This window comes from Podarcis bocagei (genome assembly GCF_964188305.1).
Source record: "Podarcis bocagei genome assembly, chromosome: 1".
NCBI classification, from domain to species: Eukaryota; Metazoa; Chordata; class Lepidosauria; order Squamata; family Lacertidae; genus Podarcis; species Podarcis bocagei.
In genome coordinates, this window is record NC_138125.1 from 61,510,041 (window position 1) to 61,534,696 (window position 24,656).

The following is a 24,656-nucleotide window of genomic DNA, read 5'->3' on the forward strand; positions in this document are numbered from 1 at the left end:
ACATTCAACTGATTTGTGTTGGGATATTGGGTTGGATTCCACAAGCATAAGGTCTCTTCCCTGTACGCATGGACTTTTCTGAATTTAGTGCCAGTAAGTTTATGTAAGCACAGAGAATGCAAATCCAATAGTTTGCTTGTATAGGTAGAAGCAAAGCATTGTGCAGTATCTTACACAAGGTCTTACATGGTGAATGATGTGGAAACCAGATTTTTCATGCCGCATGCTTTGAAGCACACAAATGTACCATGCGTTATTCACAGTATTGCAGGTGCAGCTGGTGGCGCTCACGAGATGTTGTCATACTACAACACCCATCATCCATAACTGGTAGCTGGGGCTGCTGAGAGTTGTAGTCCATTAATTGGAGGGCATCAGGTTGGCTATTCCTACTATTGCTGGTGGTGCTAAGAAAATATCACCTTAAGAAATTGTAATGGAAAAATTATGGATCACCATAATTACTGGTTTATTTTACTTTTGTTTATTATGTATTTTATGTTTCCATTTGTATTTTTATGTTGTGACCTGCCCTATGATCTTTGGAGGGTGGTATACAAATTTAATAAATAATAATAATGTGATCAACTTAATTTTCTTAAACTACAATGTTACGAGGTGCATCTTCCCCACCTTTTGAATACTTGCTCTGTTTTATCTTGATCTGAACAACATCTGCAAACATCTTTATAGCTCAGTTCCATACATAAAGAAGCCAGAGGGGCTTCAGCCATTAAGGCTGTTGAATTTTGATCTGGAAGACTTGGGTTCTAATGCTCATTCAGTTTCTTTCTCAACTCATCAACCTCACCGGATTGTTGTTTAGAGAAAATCACGTGTGCTGATCTGACCTTCTTATATACATGATTACTAAGAAGGCAGGGTATTCCAATTGCGCCCTGCAGGGTTAGGCACAGGATTGCAGCCATAGCAGCTAGGTTTTAAAAATTCCCTTTCAGCTCTACAGCCGAAATGAAAAGGAACAAATTAGTCAAAACGGAAGCCCCCCATTGCTTTCAGTGGAACTTTCAGTCCAACTAGTTGCCTTGTTTTACTCAGGGAGTAAGAGCTGCCCCACGATAAGCTCTTGCTTCTCGGCTAACAGACAGACTCAGGCTGGGGAAACACAGCCGGATGAGCGGGGTATAAGTAATATATTGTTATTTTCAGGCTGCTCCAAGGGGCTTTCTCCTCCCAAAGACGGCGTGCAGCGTTGCAGCCTTTGAGCAAATGAGAACAGGAATAAGAGGACATGTCACTGCATGAGCTCTGTCCTCCGTGTCTATATGTACACCCCGACCCACCCCTGGCCCCCTTACCCACACAACACAACCGTATGCACAGGATGAAGACCTGTGTACCATGGGGCCTCCTCTCAGGTAACCGCGAGTATAGGAGCGCAACGTGGCGGCTTTAACTCGCGTGCGATACAACTGGGGAGCGGAGGCAGAGGCGCTTTTCCCCCTCGGGAGCCTTGCAGGCTGCCTCCCCGCCGCCAGGGGCCGTCTCCTGCAGCAGCAGCAGCTCCTCCTCCTCCTGGGCCAGAGCGGCGGGGAAGGTGCGCGTCGGTAACCAGGAAGCGGCGCCAAGAAGCGGCTCTAGTCGAGGCTGGGCCTGGTCTTGGCGGCCTGGCATGGAGGGCGGCGGCGGAGGCTGCGGAGGGCGTGAGGTGAGCACCGGGGTCGCGAAAGGGGCGGCGGGCAGAAATGGAGGCCGCTGGCCTGGGGGAAGGCTGGAGGGGTTGCTAAGCGAGGGCCGAGGAGGGAGAGGCCTAGAAGCGAAGCAGTAAGGCCGGAAGAAAGCGAGGAGGAGGAGGAGGAGATGGCGTCCCTTGGCCCTACTCCCCCCCCCCCCCCGCCTTGTGCCCTTCCAAAAAAGAATAAAGGAAAGCACGGGGCGTGGGGAGTTGTTTCCCGAGGGGGCGGATCCTGCTCCTTCCCACCGCCCAACGATCAGAAGCAAAACCCCAAGGGGAAGGCATGGAGGATACTCCATCTGATCCCATAGCGAGGTTGGTTGGGGGCCGAGGCAGCAACCGGTATAGGAGAGCCCGCGGCTGCTATCCTTTCACAGTGTGTGAAACTGCAGGTATCATCTAGACTAGAATATGGGAGTGCAGGTAAGCCCCGCCCCCATGATCGATCACAATATGTGGCACTACTTGAATGGCAATGCCCATCAACTTTGGGGGGGCAGCCCCTCAAGTGTTTTATGGGGGGGCTGAAGGGATCTTGGCTGGTATTGGGCTGATGGGAAGAGGATCCCAGTTTCCTCACTCTCCTCCGCTCAACTATGGGCGGACCTGACTCAAGCCTCCTTTTGGTAACGTGCTGAAATCACCCTCCTCCACGAAAGGTGTTGCATTTACAGACATTTCCCTCCATCCTCAAATAAAGAGTGTTCAGCTTAACTGATTTGTGTGTGGACAATACAAAACTAGGAGCAGGGCTTACGTGGATGCAAGATTCAGACAACCGAGAACGATGGAGAGAACTTGGATGAGGCATATAATATAACCAGAAATGAATGTGAGATGCCGTATAAAGGAAGATGATGATCTGTTGTTAAATGATCCTGATCAAAGATTCTTATTGATATGGGGAGAGGTGCTCCGCTGAGACACACCAGCCCTACTCAGTAGAAAAGCTCATAATGGAAAAGGTGCATGAGCGAAGCTGCACCGATTAGCAGCTACCCTGACATCCTACACCCCTTGCAGGGTGCTCGCTTAGCAACTTCAGGGAGGAAGCTTTCGCAAATACTGCTATTCTCCTTGGTGTATCCATGTTGTTCTAGGAACCTGTATGGCAATGTTCTAGATTGCTTGGATGTCTTTATGCGTTGACTAATTTTGGGAAAGTTCCCTCCAGCAAGCATCTTACACTGATGTCAATGTACATTCCTTGGGAAACATCTCCATCTTTTCTGATCTGAATTCTGATTGGCCAGAGACTCTTTGTCACCTGCAAGTTTCTGGAGGGAAATTGTATTGTAATCCTTGCTTTTACTTCCTGTCATTAAATGGCTCATCCATCCATCTCTGTCATCAATGAGATCACCCTTTATTTTAGAGCCTACGCCTTCCAGTGACTTTCCTATTACTTTTAAAAGAAGACTTTTAAGTGTGTGTGTACATATACATATAACATTCCTACATATATTGTAGTGAAAGTACTAATATTTATATGTAATGATTAATATTCACATTCTATGAATCTGTCATTATGGTATGAAGTTAACATTCAAAATATCATCTGAAACTGATTATGATACATTCCTTCATTAATAGTGCAGAGATTTCCATAAATATTCATACTAGGGAGCAATGTTTTTTCCAGCCTATCTAAATTCCTTATTGCCTCCTTTCCCCATCTTGGTTTTCAGTCATATTTGTTTCTTCAGCTTAATTAGGAAGCAGAAGCCAGTGCTAATCCAAAAGGAAGCTTTTAAAAAATACTAAGAAGGTGAAATCAGCCTTTGGCTCAGAGGCTCTCTGCAAAGGCTTGCCTACCTTTGGTCACCCTGCCCCTTTTTTAATTGCTGTCAGAAACTGTTCTCAGCGGTGACTGTACACGTGTGACTGAACTTGTTTCTCTGTTGTCTTCCTTCCTTGGGACACTCATTAATAGTGTTTCCTTCATCCAAGACAGAAGGGATGCCAACCAACCAATTCCTATTTCATTTCCTTAGGCCCTTTTCCGTTCCTTAGTCCAGTTGTCTCTCACTCCTTGTGTTAGTTCAAATCTCAGTTATTTGCATTCAAGCTCCCCCCCCCCCACATTTTAAGCCTGCACTGCTTTCTGCCTGATTCACTAGTGGCCACTTTCATTCCATATAAGACAAGCTCTGCTTAGCTCTGTGTAATAGGAAGAGACACAGGATAATAGGATAAGACACAGGTTCATGTGTACTTTTGTATACAGTGGTAGCTCGGGTTACATACGCTTCAGGTTACATATGCTTAAGGTTACAGACTCTGCTAACCCAGAAATAGTACCTCGGGTTAAGAACTTTGCTTCAGGATGAGAACAGAAATCGTGCTCTGGCAGTGCAGCGGCACCGGAAGGCCCCATAAGCTAAAGTGGTGCTTCAGGTTAAGAACAGTTTCAGGTTAAGAACAGACCTCCGGAACGAATTAAGTACTTAACACGAGGTACCACTGTAGATGCATAAGTTGATATGTTTGACCATGAACTGGGATGGGATTATGTGCTCCCTCATTGTTGTTTATTTATTTTTGCCCTAATTCCCATCACGTTCACACATGGGTAGGAATGCAAATTACCCAGAGGCTTGGATTAAATGCTTCCATTACTTTTTTTGTTTTTTTGTATATGGCAGATGGTTTATAGCAGGAATACATATTGTAAATTGCAAGTAAGCAACAGCCTCTCTTAAGAATACAATGTTTTCGGGTAAAATATTTCTTATGAAATATGTTAATTGTTCATTAACAGTGTAAAAATCATAGCCACGGTCCCCTTGGCCATCATGGACATAGCTGGTCTAACATGTATGAAGAAAAAGATCTACCAAAAGAACAAGATGTGCTTCCTTTTGCAGAGGACTACAGTAATTTTGATATTGTCAAAGCAACTCAGTAAGTTTCTTGAATAATTCACGTGTTATAAAGTAATGCATTGAATTTCAGCTACAGTATGTTGTATAAGTGAGCAAGGTACTAGTAACCAGCATTTAAATATGTAGTGTGTGTGTGTGTGTGTGAGTGTGAGTGTGTGTTTGCCTAGCTATTTCTCTCCCTGTTGCTCAAAAATGATTTGTTTCTTCACCTCCCCTGCTAGATTGTGTTTTTTATGCTTTCCTGGAATAAAAGTTGCATTCCAGAGACTCTGTGTTGGTGCATGTAATATATTGTATTGTCCACTCTTACTGTCAGATTTAGACATAATGATGACTTAGAGTAAAGCTATAACTCTTTGCCATTCAAATTTATCTTACTCTGATTTCAGATATGGCCTGTTGGATCGGTGTCAGGAATTGGTAGACGCAGGGTATGATGTAAGACAGCCAGACAAAGAAAATGTTACTCTTCTTCACTGGGCAGCAATCAATAATCGGCTTGATCTTGTAAAGTAAGTTTTGTCAGTGATTGCATGTGTAAGGACTTTGGACTGTATATAAATGAAACAGATAAAAAAATTGTTTGGTTTTTTTCTTTGTAATGTGTTAAATTATCTAATTGAATATTATATTAGAATGCTAATAAATTCTAATGATTAAGTGGCCTACAAACACCTTAAATAAATAAAATATGTTGCTTAGTTTTAGAAATACCTGTCCATATTGTGCATTAGTTATGCCTGTAAAACTTCATTTTATTACTATTCACATTTGTTAGTGTGACCTTTGTGAGGCTTCTGAGTCTTAAGATCAAATATAATTGATATAATGGTTACAGATAATATAAAAAATGTTAGTTTTCAGTAACTGCAGTTTTGTTATTTGCCTTACTTTGAATTGTGGGTGGAATCCAAATAGCCATTTGCATGAGTCAGATATTTAAGTTGATATTCTGCACAAGAATCTGACTGCTAGGAGAAACTTTCATAATCAAGACACTGTTTCTTATACTTTAACACAACCCCTGATATAGTTTGACACTGCACTGCAGAAAGCCACCTGTAAACTCTTGTGTAAGGGCTAGTGCATTATTCAGTTATTTTTCTTCCACTGATTATTCTTGGATCAAGCCTATGTGTTCTGTCTTCCACTAAACTACTTCATAGAAAACATGGCTCTTTAAAATTTTCAAAACTTTTTCCAAAATGCTTTGTGATGGAGGTTATCAGTTAGCCTCATTTTGAACGTTCAGAGCAGTCCCGGTTCAGTCAGGGTAAAGACAACATACTATTATATTTTAAGATCAGCTAACCAGTAAAAGCAGTGCAAAATCTTTTAGCCTGCCTGACTGGTGTTTCTTCTTCCAGATGCCGCCTTTGAGTACACAGAATGCCAAACAATACCATGATATTTGTCAATTAGCCACTTGTCTTTTTACAAGCATATGTTTTTGTTTTTATACGTTTGTACTTTGCTGTGTCATATAATAATGGAAAACTAGGCATAAACTAACTCTAATAACAACCAACCAAAACAGATTAAGAACCAAACGCTCAAAATACATTGACAAAAGGACCCAAAGGCCTATTGTAATAAAAATGCCTATCTAAAGATGAGCCCATGCTGACCTTTCTTGGGAGGCTATTTCTGACTCTTACTGCCATTACAGGAAATCTCCCGACCCTTTTCCCTGTCTGCTGCATCTTTGAGGGTCAAAGTACATGAACAGGGACTCTGATAGCAACTTAGTGTTTGTGCCGGTTCATTTGGGAGAACAACCTTGCAATTAAGGCCAGGAAAGGATTTTGTCACTCCTTCCAAGTTTAAGGAGACCACTGGCTTAATCTAGTCAAGCCTCCTGTTTCCCAGAATGTCCAGCCAGGTGCCTATGGGAAGCCCACAAGCAGGTCTTAAGGGCAATAGCGCTCTCTGCTGTTGTTCCCCAACAACAGCACAGAGTGCCATTTATGTTAGTATCTCAGGTGTGTATTAAAATATTTGCAAGAACTTGTTCCTTCTCACACCCGAAGTGGTATACTTCTAGCTATTAAAACTGCCATGATAACCACTGAATGGTTATTTTTCAAAATGCATTTTGGGTGACTGAAGAAAAAGTCATCATTTTGACAGTGTTTAAAATTCTGTTTTTTATAATACTGTATTGCTAATTCTTGAATAAATTTATTTCTAAAATCTACTGTGGGCAAATGTTCAGTGAACGATCCACTTTTAGAACAAGCATTCAGTTTTATTTATGCATTGTCGTTTTGTTTGTTTGTTACCACAGGTTCTTTATTTCCAAAGGTGCAGTGGTGGATCAACTGGGAGGTGATTTAAATTCCACTCCACTTCACTGGGCTGTTAGGTATGGAATTAATGAAGAGCGAATCATGCTTTAGACTTCTTGAGTGTATGCATGTTACATGTGATACAAGAGGGAAACATAGTTTTGCTTTTGTGAAAATTATGTTGCTAGAAAGGTGTAGTTTTCACTCTCTTGTTATCTCCCCTGACCCATACATAACTACTAATTTTATATAACAACTAATTTGTTTCTCTCTCATCTCATTTGTTTCTCTATTCTTTTCTTTCACCTCAGTTGTTGGCAAAAAGTCAGCTGACCATAAAAATTAAGAAACACAAACAAAAGGCAAAGTTGTTGCCCAGGTTTAATGGTTCATTCAATTTCAGGATTTTAATACAGTTTTCTAAATGAGCACAATATTTATTTATTGCATTGTTTATTTATTTTTAATGCCAGTCTTCATCTGAAGATCACAGGGCGGTTCACAACATAAAAATACACAATGAGAACACAAAATCTTTTAGAAGAAAAACACCAATAGCCCCCCCCCAAAATATATATTAAAAGACCATAGAAGGTTAATCACCAAAGGTCTGATTGAAGAGAAACATTTTCACCTGACACCTAAAGATATGTAATGAAGGCGCCAGGGAAGCCTTCCTGGGAAGAGTATTCCACAAACAAGGAGCCACCTCAGAAAAGGTCCGTTCTCATGTTGGCACCCTCCGAATCTCCAGGTTGGTTCATATGGGGAGAGGCAGCCCTTGAGGTATTGTGGTCCCGAGCCATTTAAGGCTTTATAAGTCAAAAACAGCACTTTGCATAGGGCCCAGAAACTAATTGGCAGCCAGTGCGATTGGGCCCTATTAGGTTAGGCTGTGAGCTGGTGACTGGCCCAAGGTAAGCTACACGAATAAATGTGAATTTGCACCTGGTTTACTATGTACTAGTCAAACACTTCTACACCCCTCAATATATATACACCTAGAAAAAAGGAAGATGGCCAAGCTCACAGAATTGACATTCTCATTTGAAACCAAATTATTGCTAATATGTCCATTCAAAAATTCCATAAATAAATAAAGTCTGTGGGTAGAATTCAACATAGCACAACCATTCTATGTGGGAACTGCAGTGCTTGCCAGATGAAACCATTCCTGCTCTCCTACCCAGGGGCATGTTGTTCTGGGGACTCTCCTGACGCCTCCAAGCCAGTTTCCGGGGGGCACAGGACAGGGTGAAAAAGTCATATTGTACAAGTGGAAATCCTTTTGCAGGGCTCCTGCTGATGGGGCTGGTTAGGTGAATCCAGCCCAATTTTCCATCTTCATTTCTTATTCTAATCTGATCAGTGCTTCATCAGTTACTGTACCTCACACAGTCACTTAGCAATAGGAATATCTCTCTTCTATTTGCTAGTGACTAATAGTGTGGTTGCTATCAATAATTTTTGTGCTAATAATTGTAATTCCAAATTACAGTTTTAAAGCTGGCAGTTGGCAGTATCAGTGTTTCTCTTTTACATAAGAAATGATGCATTATATTTTCTATATCAGGTAGTGTTCTAAAACTAAACACTTCTGTCTCTTTCCAGACAAGGGCATTTGTCTATGGTCATACTGTTGTTAAAATGTGGAGCAGACCCAACTCTAATTGATGGTGAAGGATATAGCAGCTTGCATTTAGCTGTGCTTTTTCAGCACATGCCCGTCATAGCTTACCTCATATCAAAGGGTCAGGTATGTTCTTAGTATGATAATATTACACCGGGCACTTCCTTTGTGTGGGTGCTATTATGACATGAAACTTTACTGATGACTTGGGTCCTAATAGTGGTACTGTTATGAAATCCCATTTCATAGCTGCACAGATAAAAGTAAATCACTACATCCTGCCACAGATGTTTACTTCCTTTTGCAACAGCCTTTTGGATGAGTCTATTTAATTTTCCAGTTTCGTTTAGAGATCCAACTGCACAAACTGCTGTTATTCTATCATGATAACCAGAGGAGTCTGGTACTGCTTCTCAACCTCTTAGCCTTTGTTTCAGTGCTTAACATGTCAATTTGAATATTTCTTTATCTGTCAGCCCAATTCATACTATCATACTTAGTCAGTTTAAAAAGTGCATCAAAATGCATGTTTTTTTCTCAGATCCCATACATATCAGTTTCTTCCCATTTTCATCACTGATAACATTGCAAAATGCGGCTGCTGAAGTAGGATCTTGAACCACTGATGAATTTGTTTTAAAGAATTGCCAGCTTGGGGCAGGGCTGAAAAATCCTCCTAGTAATATTAGTGGTTTTTTAGATGCACCAGACCGCTTCTGCCTAGCACATCTTATTTTCATTTAATGTAATTTATTATTTAATACTTCATGCTGTAATACTTAATAGTCTAACAAAAAATGACAGTTGAAGGTAAGCCATTCAGATATATCGCCTTTTCCTATTAATGTCTCTGATTTGGTGTGTATATTTATAGAAAATAAAGTTCCCAGAGTGTGCTGTGCTGCTTTTTAGTGGTACCAGTTCTAGAACTCCCAGTTCATGAGAACAATTGATACATATCATATATACCAGAGTAAGAAAGGCAGGGCCTGTGGGCCATACAAAAATGTTATTCAGCTGTAAATGTTCAATGAAATAAGTAGCTTAATTTAATTTGATGCAGGATTGTCAATTTATGGCTCTGGCTCTGTTTGTACATCTGGCTTAGGCTTTCATTTCCTGAAATGGTAATATCTTTTCATTTTTAGAGTGTAGATACAACTGATCATAATGGACAAACACCTCTTATGCTGTCAGCACACAAAGTAATTGGGTAAGTAATGATTATAATTAAGGTGCTGTATAATCGTAAAATGTTTATTTTGAAGTGAGTTGCACTGATTTCACTGAGACCTCTCCTGAATAAGTATGCATAGGATTGCAGCATTTAACCTGTATTATTTCAAAACAGCTCAAATATTTCATGAAGAAATACCAAGTGACATATTCATTACCAAAGCAATTGTTCAGAGTTTATTTTATAATGGAAAATATGATGAGTTCCCATAAGTGTAACTGTCATGAAATCAATACATCCATGTTGAACACTTATTTCTCTACTGCAGGCGAAACCATTTTGACAGATAATAACATAATCCTAAGTATTTCTGTCTCTTCTCCTTTCTGTAATTTTGCTATTTCTCGTAAGCTGCTTATAACTTTTTCTACCATGTACAAATTCTTCTTTAAATAGGCAAACATGTATATCTATTCACTATGCATCCTGTCCAGCTCAACGATGCCCCTTCTCTGCTCTTGAAGTGCTTTCCTCTGTCAAAAACACAGAAAAATGATTGCAGTCATGAATCTTCTATGTCCTGCGCTGAATATCTTACTTCAGATGTTTAGTTACAGATAGGTAGCCGTGTTGGTCTGCCATAGTCAAAATAAAAAAATTCCTTCCAGTAGCATCTCAAAGTAGCTGTTTTACTACAAAGGAATTTCAGAAATAGACTGGAAAGAGAAGCTGCTGAATTGCAACTCATTACCAAACTTAAAACCATGGAGAGACCTGGTTTGAACAAAGACATTGGATTCTTATCCCATTATACATGACTAAGCCATTTCTCACCTTCTCACCCCTTGCCTTTTCCTGTAAGACCTATTACAGTCGTTAAGAGTCGTCAACAGGCTCATCTCAGCCAATCTCCCATTCCCACCACCCTTCTGAGTAATACCCCTCCCCACCTTCTCACTATATAGAAGGATCTGGCAACTTCTGTTTCAGTGTATCTGAAGAAGTGTGCATACACACGAAAGCTCATACCAAGAACTAACTTAGTTGGTCTTTAAGGTGCTACTGGAAGGAATTTTTTTATTCAGATGTTTAGATGTCCTTATTTCAAAGTGACTCAAAAAAGAGTCCTGTGGTACTTTAAAGATGAACAGATTGATTATGCCAAATTTATTAAGACTTTTTAAATCTTAAATGTACCGCATTCTTCTGTTTGCAGTAACAGGTTCACATGAGTACACCTCTAGAATTTATTCCTAGGTAACAGCATACCAGAGTTACTATTAATAAAATAAATTATTAAAATATATACATTTTAAAGGTGGTGTGTTTTCTCTTTGCTGACTTGTATATATTTTCATCTAGGACGGAACCTACTCGTTTTCTGTTAAAGTTTAATCCTTCCCTCAAAGCTGTAGACAACATAGAGAAAAACACTGCATTGCACTGGGCTGTTGTATCAGGAAATGTTAGTGCTGTAGATGTGTTGCTAGAAGCTGGGTCGAGTCTGGACATCAGAAATATCAAGGTATGAGTTTGTTTTCATCAATAAAGAGCCTCCTGGCTATTAAAATCACAATACAGTTTTCAAAGCACAGCTTCAGGGCTACAGTCTTTTTCCATCAAAAGCAAAAATATCTTTATTTCTGTTTCAAAGCAAAGAGCAATGCTAGCCACAAGAGTTATGCTGTTCTGTTTCCTGAAATCACAGATAGTATTACTCCCCATGGTGGTCAGAAGTTCTCTATATGTGCATCTAGATGCCTCACCTGTACATAAGCATGGTTAGCACTGTTGTTGCTAACTATTTGTATATAAGCCATCCAACAATATCGGTTACCTGGGCAGCTCACAAAAAATAAAAGAAAAAGAATCATATTGAACCATTTATTTATTTATTTATTTATTTGCTATAGTATAGTGGCTTGGAGTGTGAGTCAGGAAGTCCCTGGTTCATCTTAAACTCACAAAATGGCTTTATCTTCCTGCTTAAATGTCCATCTACAGTATGGGGATAATAAAAACTTTGCATTACAGGGTTGTAAAGATTACTGCAATTGTGTATTGTAAAGTACTTTGTAGTGTTTGGAATGCAGAAGAAATGTTGGGTGAGATCCAAAGGACTCCATGACTGTGCAACCAAGAGGGCTTGGGGCTTGTGTTGCTTGGGACAGCGGCCACACTCTCCGTGCCATGTGGATAACCACTTTTGAATCTGTTGGTGCCTTCAAAAGTAGGTTATGATATGGCATGGAAACGTCGATTCCATGGATCATGCCCAAGCCCTTGTGCACAACTCCCTGGTTGTGTTCAACACTACACCAGCAGGATTCCATGGGCAGAGTGGGACTTCCATTTCTTCTTCTTCTCCCATGCCCCCCCTCCTGCTCCAGAGGGTCCCCCAACCCTTAGGAGCTTATTTTGAGGGCATGTGGGAAACGAGTGGAAAGGAGAAGCAGAGGCAGTTCAGTGGCGTGCAGGGAAGTTCCTGGCGTGAGTGGAGCTGCTGTGTTGGATATGGTCCTTTGGATACCAGCTGTTAATATTACTATTATTACTTTAAGAAATACTTGTAGAGGAAAACACCACATTCACCTGTATGGCTGTTCTGTTCGAAAAAATGGAGCAGTGTAGCTTCATAATTATTTGTGAGGGAAATCAATTTGAGGAAATTTTTGTAAAGAGGATAAGTGGTCATCTTTTGTGGAGTGCGGGGAGAGAAATAGCTTATTAGTAGAACAGGTAGAACACCTGGTCTCTGAAAACACCTGCTCTCTTTACGGCAGCCTTTGACAACCTGGGGCCCTCCAGATGTTTTTGCACTATAACTCCCATTGCCCTAGCCAGCACAGTTGTATGTGAATTGTGGTTTTAAATAGGGTAGCTGAATAAATACGAGATTTTGACAGTAATTCAACCGTACACATAAACCAAAGTATAATATGGTAGATCTCAAGGCAATTGAGTGTAGCATTACAATACACGATAAGGCATTTAATCTGTGCTGCTATTGTTTTGCAGAATACTTAAAAGCATTCTCCCGTTTGAGTATCCTGGTGTATCTCTCGGGATTTTAGCACTACTTAATTTTAACTTTGTTTGGAGCTAGGACTGCATGGCATATAGAGAGGGCTGCTATTAAAAAAACCATCTATTTGTAGTGCTGATGTTACAATAGTTCATTTATTTCTCATAATTGGATTCATTTGCACAAAGCTAATATATCTGTTAATCTCCTCACACCCTTTAACTTTTAAACATTTCCGTAAGTTTCTCTTCTTAAAAGGTAAACTTAAGGGTTTGTTTTGTCAAGCTTCTTTAGAACTAAGGTTGCCAACATGGTGCCCACGAGCTCATGTGTGGCCACAGAGGCATTCCCTGACACCTGCAGGGTTGCTGACATTAGGCCTGAAATAAGCATTCTGTTCTAATCAATAGAAGACGTTGTGCTATGTGCTTGCTTGCAGTGTGTGTGCGTGCGCGCGCGTGCTGCCCACAACAGTTTCTCCAGTTTGCAAATGGACCATGGGCCCAAAAAGGTTGACAAGCCCTTCTCTAGAATAACCCCAGTCTAAATATAACACTTAGGACTGTCAGGTAGTTGGAATTCTAAACTGAAGTAGCTACATAACCTTTTTGATCTTTTCTTCCTCTTACTTGGTTTTTAAAGAACTTTAAAACTTTTTATTTGAAGGGCGAGAGGCCACTTGACATTGCTCATCAAACTAAAAATCGCTTACTTGTTCATCTGCTTTGTGAAGAAGAAAAACTGAGAGCCAGAAAAAATTCCAGGTTTCTGAGGATTCTGGGAAAGTATGAGGTATTGTACAGTGATACATATCTTGGCATGCAGCAGTGCACTTTTAAAGAAAACCCATTTGAGTTACGAATGCTTGCAGATTCCCACTTAGTCTGAAATTGAACCAGGACTTGATAGAATTTGCTGGCTGAGTCAACCTCAAAGAATGAATGGTGGAGGCAAAAAGTTGATGAAAGCAAGGAGAAAGTGTAGCTGGGAGAGAAACCTCGTGATGGGTTTAGGGAAAGTAAGATCTTGTGTATTGTTGGTAGAAAGAAAGGGGACAATTAGCAGACTCAAGGAATGCAGAGTTGTTGGTTCAGACCATTGGATGCTTCCTTTAAATTTAAAGGAAGAGAAAATTGCTCCCGATACGCTTTCTCTAACACAGTTGCTCTGTCATGGGGAAAGTCAAATAAGGCAAAGTCTCCCGTTCTTTGACAGCCACAAGAGTCCTCTTAGGGTCTGAACCTCGCAACTGTATTAAGGTCAAAGAGACAAACAAGGTAGTGGGTGTACAATCACATACTTATTTCAACACACCCGCCAAATACTTGGCTATGGTTCTCTAATCGTAAAGTTGTTGGGTTTTTTTTTAATGCATCTCTTGACCTTCAATATTTTGCACAATTAAAAAAAACTTTAAATGATTGTTATCTGGCTGGGAAAGAGGGAAATTGTACTTCTGGGATCTTGCTCCCCACCGAGAGAGGCAGAAGTCAAGTGAAGAGATGTACACAGCGCTTTCCCCCCTAGAAAAATAGCTGTTACAGCAAGTGCCACACTTGCAACAACAAAAAAGAGGTGCTGGTACTGAGTACCATTGAGTACCCCCTGGGAAGCACTGGATGTACCTGAGTGATGCCAGATAGGCTCTACTTTCTAGCTGATAAGCAAGGCAACTTCAAGCATTTCTGTGTTGTGAGATACGATTTTTCTCTCCCTTTCCCATTCTTCAGCATCAGCTTATTCTGATCTTTTTTCCAACTTTCACATGTTTTTCCTTCCAGTTATGAAACTGATACTATTTTATTTTATTGTAGTTCTTACTCTTGCTAGTGTCATCGTTGGCGTTGATATGGGCTATAGGATATGTAGCAGACTTAAATTCAGATTCGTGGCTGTTGAAAGGAAGCTTGCTAGTCTTCATATTTGTTATCATGTCCCTGATTGCAAGGTAGGTGCCCCTAGCTTCCTTGTGGTTATTTCTACATTGCAAAGAGTTATGCTTTGTGTTCCTGGAAGATCAACAAAGAACTCGTTTTAAGTTATAGGGAAAACACATGATTATACATGGCCTGGTTAAGATGATCACCTCCTAAACTGTGAGCCACAGCAAGCATTGCCCTCTTTCATGATTAAGATGGTAGTTTTCAATAATATTACTTGTGGCACTTGGAGTATTGGATGGAGAGATGGCACTGAATAGAATCCAAAGGAAAAAAGTTCTGCCGGACACATTATGGCTTTCTTACATAGAAATTACTTCCATAGTGAAATATGTGTCATTGATTGGCTACATGCAGCAGTAATTGACTGCAGCTTCCCACAATGTGTGCACCAGGTGGATGCGCAAGACATGTCATGTCTGTAGCACTGCTTACAAGTGATTACATATATTTTGAAAGTTTCTATTGTATAGAAAAAACAGTACTGTGTGAAACAGCCTTGGAAGATTATTCAAATCTACATCAGTGTAAACAGTGTATTTTAAATCTCTGTCTGTCTGTCTGTCTGTCTGTCTGTCTGTCTGTCTGTCTTTCTCTCTTTGTTTGTTTGTTTGTTTGTTTGTTTGTTTGTTTTGGGGTGGGGGATTTAGGAAGGCTCAGTTGAGACATCACAGGAAACTGTGGTTTCCCATCTTGTAGATAAGCCTGCATGAGCTTTGGGACTCCTCATCCCCTGTCTTCATGGAAGAGGGAAATAATGAAAGCTTCTAATTCAGTTTAGAACAAACTGCAGTTCTGTGGTACATATAAACTCAGAACTGTCGTTTGAGTAACCTGAAAAATAAATTTGCTGAATATTTTTAAATATTATTTTGAATGTTTGAATGTCAGATGTTATTTTGAATGTTTAAATGTTGTATACTTCATGGAAATATTTTTCAAATTTCCTTTTCAGGCAGTTTGTAGGAGTCAACAAACTACAATATTTCCCATTAGCATTCTTGCTTGGTTCTGTCTTCTGGATATCTTGGACCTGTTTCATCTTGTTCCTGCCTGATATCCTTTGTGTTTTATTGCATAGAAGAAACACTGGTCTTGTTCTTTCAGATATTAAAATGCTTTCATTCTCTAGAAATCTTAAGAAATTTTTAACATTTTTATAGGAAGCTGCTATAAGACACTTGTTGAGGTGGAAACATAAAATACAGTTTTCAATGTACTGACAGCTTGGGGCAATAGGTGGGCTTTTTCTTATCAAGGAAGAGTCATGTTTCTGCAACATGTACCACCGCCCATCTGTCAGGGCTGTTGGCCTCTGACAACACTGATGTCTTGCTATGCCGTCAAAGGAAAGGAAAGCAGATACCGCCAATGAATCCAGTAGTTTCCCCTTGTCTTTAACTGGAATACAGTCCGCATCGCCTCCTTCTCAACAGCATCCTTTCCCCATATATGTAGGGTAGATAAAATACAGGTAATTTATTCCTACTGGGTTTGGGTGAATACTAGCAAAGCATTACCAACACTCAGTGAGAGAATGGTGTAAGCAGCCCGATATGTTGATACACTGTGCGAAAGATTAGCCATGTTTTGGTAGACAACAGCTAGGTTGCAGCATAACAAACATCTCTGTCTCCACATTGCCTTTAAATTTGTCCTAGTACAACAGTATGTTCTCGCTCGCAGCTGCTGTATTTCGCATAGAATTGCTAATTCACATGGCTGCATTGTGCGAGTGACATGATCCTGATATTCATATATTGTATTTTCAGCCCTCTATTTTGCTTAGCTTCTGCACATGGGGCTTTGTTTTTTTATGAAAAGGGATAACAGAGATTCAGCAGCAACAATAATTACTGTTTTAAGCCATCTTTAATCTGTTCTAGTACTAGATAGCATTTCAATGTTAATTACTTCATCTCTCAAGTGGTATTTTCTTTTTGCATGGTTTCTAATGAGATCTCATTAATACAATTATCTGGATTAATTCCTGTGAACTGCTTGGGCATGTTCCAGCTAAAATGCATGCATATATTTGCTTGGCTTCTAATAAAGATACTTTATAGTAGTGGCGCTACTGCTGCTTCAGTGGTTTATTTATTTATGCTGTGGTTTATTTACAACAATTTTGTAAATATTGTTATTGTAGCATGCTTTGCAGGCATTAAGGCATCCATTCAACTTTGAAGCGTAGCTTGGGCTGGATCTAGGCACATCAAAGAAGCGTTTCAGTTTAAAGCATTGTAAATTTAAACAGAAAACAAGTAGAGAAAAATGGGACTCCACATTGCCATCTGGTGGCACAATATTATATTGCTTATGATGTTGTTGTCGTTTAGTCGTGTCCAACTCTTCGTGACCCCATGGACCAGAGCACACCAGGCACTTATATTGCTTATACAACGCATATAAATGGCTTTTTCTTTACCAGTCTAGCTGAGTCCTTGGAGAGGGATGCTTAATATGCAGCAATACATGAATTTGGGAAGCATAAAAAGAGCCTTCCTGGCTCATAACAAAGGCTCATCTAATCCTTCACCTTCTTAGACGTATTCCTTAACTGGAGCTTAGATTTTTCAGGCACGATTTCTCGGCTTCCCTTCTTTCTTGGTATAGTGGGTCTTTTCTATTATTTATACAAAACTATCAGAACTGATCCTGGATTCATTAAGACTACAGAAGAAGAGAATAAAAAGGTATTTTTTGCTTACATCAAATGTATGCCATGATTTCCTGTAATACATTGTATTTTTTATACATTTGTCACCTGAGAACAATGCATTTTGGAGATACTTTACTTAGCACTTTCCTCGTAATGTAAATATTCACCACCAGTGATAGCAACTTGGGGAAATTGTGAGACTATAGCAAGGAAACCTGACAGCACTTCAAGAAAATAGGAACTTGTGTCAGATATACAAGGACAAGTAAAAGGACTCTCCAGGGCCATAATAATGTAGGGGATACCTCCCAGTTTCAGAAACACTGCTCCAGCATCATACTTCTTTGCCAACATCCTTCCACTCTTTTGTTTACACACACACAGCACTAAGATACTGTAAACTTTTAAGGCTCTGGTCATTTAAAGCTGAAAGGATCCAGGAAGGGGTGTGGAGAAGCTTCTGATACTAATCAGGCAGAGATAAACTGCTTTAGATTGGGATGTCATGGCTGCCTTGAAAGGAATGAAAATCCCACTCCCAGCACCCAAAGTGGGGTTACAGAAGTATATAAAGGTGAATGTAGGATCTCTCCAGGATGATGCCATTATGAGGATTCACAAAAAAAAGATAAAATGATTGCAAAATATCTGTCTTTCAGAATATTATTAATCTTGGAGAATCTGGCTCCTTGGATTTCAGAACCTTTTGCACATCGTGTCTTGTAAGTCATGCTTTGTTCTAGTATTGATATTTTTTTTAATTCCACAGATATATCTTTAATTTGGTATATAAGAAATTACACACAGAGCTTTTTATATACTGGGATGAGAAAAGTGTGTCTGCACAGGTGTGCCTTTATGGCTATTCTAGAATGACACCAGAAGCATGGGTGCTCCTCCTTCTATTCTTCAGCTGGTCAGCAAGCATCGAAGCAGAAGGGCCAAGTGTTAGTGGAGGCCTTCTTGCACAATTCCTCCCTGCTTTCTCTTGAGACTAAAACCAAGGAGCCCAGTCCTATGGCAGGAGTCCTAAGTGTTATAAGAGCCCAGATGGATTAAATCAAAGGTGCCCACCAGAAGTATGCAAGCAACAGCACTTGCAGATCAGCAGTTTGGTTTGATTTCAGGTTGACCACATCCCAGAGGATGTGTGAAATGTGCATGCATACCCCATTCAATATACAGTGGTACCTCGGGTTAAGTACTTAATTCATTCCAGAGGTCTGTTCTTAACCTGAAACTGTTCTTAACCTGAAGCACCACTTTAGCTAATGGGGCCTCCTGCCACCGCCATGCCTCCGGAGCACAATTTCTGTTCGCATCCTGAAGCAAAGTACCCAAGGTACTGTTTCTGGGTTAGCGGAGTCTGTAACCTGAAGCGTCGGTAACCTTAAGCATCTGTAACCTGAGGTACCACTCTATATAATATGTGATATTTTTTGCAGCCCAATCCTGCAAGCTGCTCTGCTGTCTTAACAGCTCGTGAATTAGGGGTTGTAAGACCTGATAGGAGTGCCAACAAAAGTGGTCCATCAGTGGCAACAAACAGCTCTTGCAGCCTGCTTGTTGGCCTTGGCCTGCATTCAGATTTAAAACCCTTTCCCCAAAGGTAATGGGCATCTTCAGAATGGTATCCTTTGTGTTACATGAATGGGAACTTCCTTCCTTCCCGCCTCCCATTCATACGTGGAAGCACTTTGCATGTGCACACAGGCTTCTCTGAATCCAACCAAGCCATGATCTTGGCCACCCAAAGTGGTGGCTCATATTGTTGGGTTTTGTGTGGTTTTGTAAGTAAACAAGGATGAAGATTTAAAGCTAAGCAGGACACCTGTGAATATATTGTCTAAATCATGAGTTAATTACTTTCCCCTGCATTCTTCCCAAGGTGAAAAAACCGTTGAGATCCATGCACTGCCACACTTGCAACTCATGCGTAGCTAGATATGACCAGCATTGCATTTGGATTGGACGATGCATAGGTGAGCTTATTTTAGAAGAACTAGAAGTCCGTTGTTAGTGCCAGGAATGTTTCTGGAGACTTCAAAGCAGAGCCCTTAATAGATCGTGTAGAGAAACTTTAGTAGTTGAGTGCTATGTGATGGGATGTTGACAAGCTGCACAGGGAACCGCAACCAGTTAGAATATAAGAGTAGTTTCATATGCACATTGCACAGTTTGGGTATTGTTAAAAAGCTTGGCTTGAAGTACATAAGATACATTTTATGTAGTTTTGGGCTGAAATCCTATACATATAAAAGTCAGCCTTACTGAGCTTTTCAGAGTAAACATGCACATTTTTTTTCTGTTAACACTACCATGATTTGGGTGGGATCTCAAATGGCCAACTCCTGAATTCTTACAGCAGAAAACATGTAGAACTTTAGTTATTAATTTCCCTGAACTAGTTTTGTTTCCATGAATTACTTGGGTGCATTTTTTGATGACTGGGGATACGGTGTGGAAGAATTGCCTTGTGGCTGTGGTATAAACAAATCCTTACTAACTTTTCTAATCTAGGTGTTGGCAACCATTCTTATTTTGTCCTGTTTCTCGCTTTCCTGACAATGGTGAATATCTGGGCACTGTACGGAACAATTCTGTGTATGTATTCCCTACACTTATTTCACTAATTAGTTTGCCACAAACTGCTACATATTGATACCTAGCCCTGTATTGCGTAGCACTTTAGAAAATTCCACTGTCTCATGTTCCAGCTAAAAATGTTTTTTTAAAAAAACTCTGGAGTCCTAATCTGGAATATGTAAAGTTGAGATCAGGAGAAATTACCATGTGAACAATTCTACTTGCAAAATGCATAGCTTCTGACATACACACACAAAATATTATGTAAATGGCAATGGAACAAATGGAGGTTACCTTTTGTTAGGGAAGCTTGCGCACGTTGAGCAATATCTCTCCCTAAAGCTTTAATTTTCAATTCAAAGAGTTCTGCTACAAATAGATCTTTGACCCTGGCCGCACTGAGAGAACGGCACTCCCTATTTATCTTTACATCCAGCTGTTCCTGTGGGTTGTTAAATATGTGAACAATACTTTTGTAGTAAATGTACAGATTGGATCTTGTGGGTAGCTCACCATCATCTGTTCTCAAGCAACCTTTTTTAAAAACTGAAAATAAAAATTCCTTGTCCTAGATTGGTCAGAACACTGCACAACAACATACTGGGAAGATGGAGCATGGACTTCCTTCACGCAGATTGTGTCTTGTTCTCCATGGGTGTTGTACATTTTCACACTAATATCTTTTCACACGTCATGGGCTATGTTGTTGCTAATCCTTCAGCTCTATCAGGTACTGTTTGATTTTATCTAAGGTTTAGTCCTAAAGGTTTTTCAGTTGTAATATTTCTTCAGCAACCTACCCTTGCATCCCTATAATTAATATTTCAATACTGAACCTCAGTTTTGTGTGTAGATCTAATAATAATAATATATAATAATATTATTTGTACCCCGCCCATCTGGCTGGGTTTCCCCAGCCACTCTGGGCGGCTTCCACAAAGACCAAAAATACACTAATATCTAATCACATCTCAAACCAGTAGGTGCCAATCAAGAGTGTATCTGTGAATCAGTACATCTGCAACAAAATGTTAGTGCAGAGTGCTTCTGTTCTGTTAGTCATCCACACCTTCCTTCATGATATTTCATTCTGGTTTCCCTCCCAAAACAATTCCTTGGCTACTGAAATTCTCATTGGGCTGTTTTGGAGGGCTCCGTTCCCTGTCCATTTCTCCCCCCAAAAAGACTTTTTGTACTTCTCCAGGCCTTTGAGTTCCTCCAGGCCTGCTGATACCCTTCTTGTGTGTTTTGACTACATAAAGATCCACACTCAGCTCTGAAGTTTGGATATAGATAGAATGATGATCCAGTAATCTAAGTTATTATGGAAATGCAGCAGCTCAGAGGATTGGATAGTAGCTTCAGCACTGGCACAAGAGACAAACTGGTGTCCCAGTGCCAGAGATGGGACTGGTTCCAACTCTAATCCCAGCACACCAGCAGCCAATATTGCACAAGTCCTCCACTTAATGTGATTGTACAACAGAGTTGCTCTCATTTTCAGTCATCCCCTGCCCTGGTGTGTAGCATGCCCGGTTTGCTCTTAATTGCCCTGCTTCCAGATTTGGGATCTTGCTCTAGCTGCAGGATCGCAAACTGCAGCAAGTAAACTAGACCTTTAAAGCTGGGCTGTTAGTTTAAGGTTCATGCGCAGCAAATGCTTGTTGAGAATGTTATGTTCGGATGGAAGGACTTGAGAGAAAAATAGTCCCGTTGCCAGTTTCTAAAAATATGGTATGAATAATTGATCCTGCCCAGTGGAGTGGCTAGTGCTGAACTGAACACTGTTGGGCAGCTCAGCTGTGCATCATTGTTCCATGCTAAACCCTTTATGACCTTTGAAGATAGCTGCCTGGGAGCATTAAGTCACCTTTTCCTCTTCTTTATTTTTGTGCCATTACAAATCAAGGATGCCAGCTTGGCTGCATAAGTAGCCACTTGTGCACTCATTTTCAGCCAAGGAACGAGCATGGAAAAGTGTATTAGCAACAAATACATAAACTGGTCATCTTAGCTCATTTTCTTTAAGCTGTGATCAAGCAGAATGTGCTGAACATCATGAGCACATTCAACCTAAGGAGGAGGGGATTCTGTAGCCTCCCTCCCCCTGACAGTTATTTCTGGCATGAGTCTGAGATCTACCCTTCTCTTCTGATTTTGACTCTTTTGAACTGTGCATATGGGGCAATGATTGGAGATGTGTTTCTAGTTGAGCTATTAAAACTGCACAGGGGAAAAAATACATGATCTTAAGTAAGAATGCCTGCTTACAGAATTTAGTTAAGATTGATACTGTTCTTGACTTGGTATCTTGTGCCCAATAAGAAGTTGCTGAATAATTAATAGCATTACACAGAAAGTGATTCAAGCACACAATTCTAACAGCTTGATATTGAGACCTCTGTCAATAGTTTAGGATGGTGAACCCAGCATTAATTGTTAGTGGTACCGCTCTCACAGTTTTTCCACTGTTAATATGCTTATAACTGAAAGGGGCCCTGTTTTTTATGGCTTCATTAAAATACCATATTTTTCGCTATATATGACGTACCAGACCATAAGACGGCACCTAGTTTTTGGAGGAGGAAAACAAGAAAAAAATATTCTGAATGCCAGAAGCCAGAACAGCAAGAGGGATCGCTGCGCAGTGAAAGCAGCAATCCCTCTTGCTGTCCTGGCTTCTGGGATAGCTGCGCAGCCTGCATCCACTCCATAAAACGCACACACATTTCCCCTTACTTTTTAGGAGGGAAAAAGTGTGTCTTATGGAGCGAAAAACAAGGTACTTCATTTCTTTCCGTATTCTTCCTGAATTGCATGTAATAGGCAATTTCCTGTTTTGTTTTGTTTTTGTTTCTTTCAAGATTACCTTTCTTGGATTGACCTCACATGAGAGGAGTGCCCTCTGGAAGCAGAGTAAGCGTTCAAAGCATCCCGTTTCACTCAGGAAAACTCCATATAAGTAAGTAACTTTTGGCCCCATCATCCCAAGCCAATATGCCTTCAACTTCTAGAGACCACAAGATTAGGGAAGAGTTGCTGGGAGAGTTTCTGTTTCATGTCTGCATCACTCGCATGATATAGAGGGGACCTCCACCTAACCTTGGTGCATAAGAACCATGTTGCTTTGAAGCATCTGCAGTGACCTTGAGAAACAAAGCTGTTATTCATTCCCTCCACCATCACCCCTCAAACTGGGATGTTAAAGGATGTACAGCCTTTACCAAAGGTGTCATGGACTTTGAAGACACTCAAGCTCAGGACCAAAGGGAGAAACGTGCTAAGAGGAAGGCACGTTTGGCAAACCCTCACCATGATCAACTCCTGCCTGGAAACCTATGTCCCTACTGTGGAAGGAAGTGTGGATCCAGAATTGGCCTCCACAGTCACTTATGGACTCACTGTTAAGACGTGTTCATGGAAGACAATATTTCTCGGCTACGAGTGATCTCCAAAGAAGAAGAAGAGAGGTCTCAGTCTTGAGCTGGATCCCTTCATCTATGGCAAGGACTTGCAGACTGAAATAGACCACAAGCTTGCATTCCTTTCCTGGATATAGTTGATAGCTCTTCTAATATCTGTTTTCATAGATATTCACAAGAGTTCAATGCCTTTATTAGAACCAACCAATGTGTCCCAAAATTTGTCAGAAACCTTTTTCAGAAATATGGGGGGCGCTGTTTAGTTTTAATGTTGTTTCTGTGTTGTAAAAGTTTGTCACATATCGCTAAATCTGATCAATTTCTTTTAGCGTATAAATACATTACTTATGTCCATTTTGAGTACCTTGGAAGTATGTAAAGGCCAGTGTGGAAGTGCCATACTGTATATACAAACCAGTATCTCTATATGGGGCATATATGACTATAGCCGCATGTTGAGAAACTAGTTCTCACAAACAGCCCCTTCACAGGAGTGCCGCTCAGCAGTCCCCTTCTCCTTCCAGGACATTTCCCTGTTGCCATCATAAATGTTTCAAACACTTTGTTTATTAGCAAAGCAAGGGAAAGTATTTCCACTCTCATTGTGTTGTTCTCTTCCCCTTCCTAGCTATGGCTGCCTTCAGAACCTAGCAGACTTCTTCCAGTGTAGATGCTTTGGAATGTTCAAGCCCAACATCATTGACTGGACTAAGCAGTACACGCTAACGTTTCATTCATTGAAGGATAGAAATGTTCACGCCGTGTGAAGATAACCTACATCCGGTCCTTGGGAATCAGCTGGAAGCTGAAATAAATATGGATATTTGGTATACATTTTACAGTTTGCAACTTATTTCAGAATTTCCTTTGCTATATTTGTATCGCTGTTATTTTGGGAAAGGTTGTTTTATGTGAACAAACTGCAGCAAAGTGGATAATGCACTGGGACAACTGTAGTTCATATATTAAATCTTCCAATAGGTTGGAAGTAAGTACAACTGTGAAATGTCACTTTTCAAATTGCTAATGAAAGGCCTTTTTTATAAAGCAGCCTGGAAATCCTAGCCATTGTTGTTCTTACGTGTCCATTAAAATTTGCACTTGATAATTAAGGGTGGGGAGAGATGCTTTGAATTTCAAAATATTTTAGTATATGAAAACTGATTTGTAATTTGAACTGTCTCTTTGATCTGTAAATCTGTATATAAGGGCTGTTTAGATTTAATATATTCATGCTCACATTTATTAAATTAGAAAATTTTTGTATTTACAAGTGTAATTACTGGCTTTTCAACTAATCAAGGGAAAACATTTATATATGAAATAATAACCGTGGCTAAGGCCC

The 24,656-nt window shown here is 40.3% G+C and overlaps 1 protein-coding gene across 2 annotated transcripts; it reads left to right on the forward strand.

Annotated features, from left to right (window-relative positions):
* Positions 1-1,517: 1,517 nt before the first annotated feature.
* Positions 1,518-24,577, forward strand: ZDHHC13 (zDHHC palmitoyltransferase 13). 2 transcript variants are annotated; one of them, XM_081164967.1, is made up of 17 exons: positions 1,518-1,669; positions 4,458-4,600; positions 4,971-5,093; positions 6,869-6,946; positions 8,481-8,625; positions 9,648-9,712; positions 11,039-11,201; positions 13,368-13,493; positions 14,516-14,649; positions 15,597-15,706; positions 17,222-17,337; positions 17,963-18,025; positions 19,192-19,285; positions 19,824-19,907; positions 20,462-20,619; positions 22,754-22,851; positions 23,940-24,577. In XM_081164967.1, the coding sequence occupies exons 1-17, from the start codon at positions 1,634-1,636 to the stop codon at positions 24,076-24,078; spliced, it is 1,875 nt and encodes a 624-aa protein (XP_081021093.1). In that variant the 5' UTR covers positions 1,518-1,633; the 3' UTR covers positions 24,079-24,577. The 2 variants fall into 2 exon arrangements, with proteins under 2 accessions (XP_081021093.1, XP_081021094.1); XM_081164968.1 differs by lacking the exon at positions 1,518-1,669 and adding an exon at positions 1,951-2,088.
* Positions 24,578-24,656: the final 79 nt, after the last annotated feature.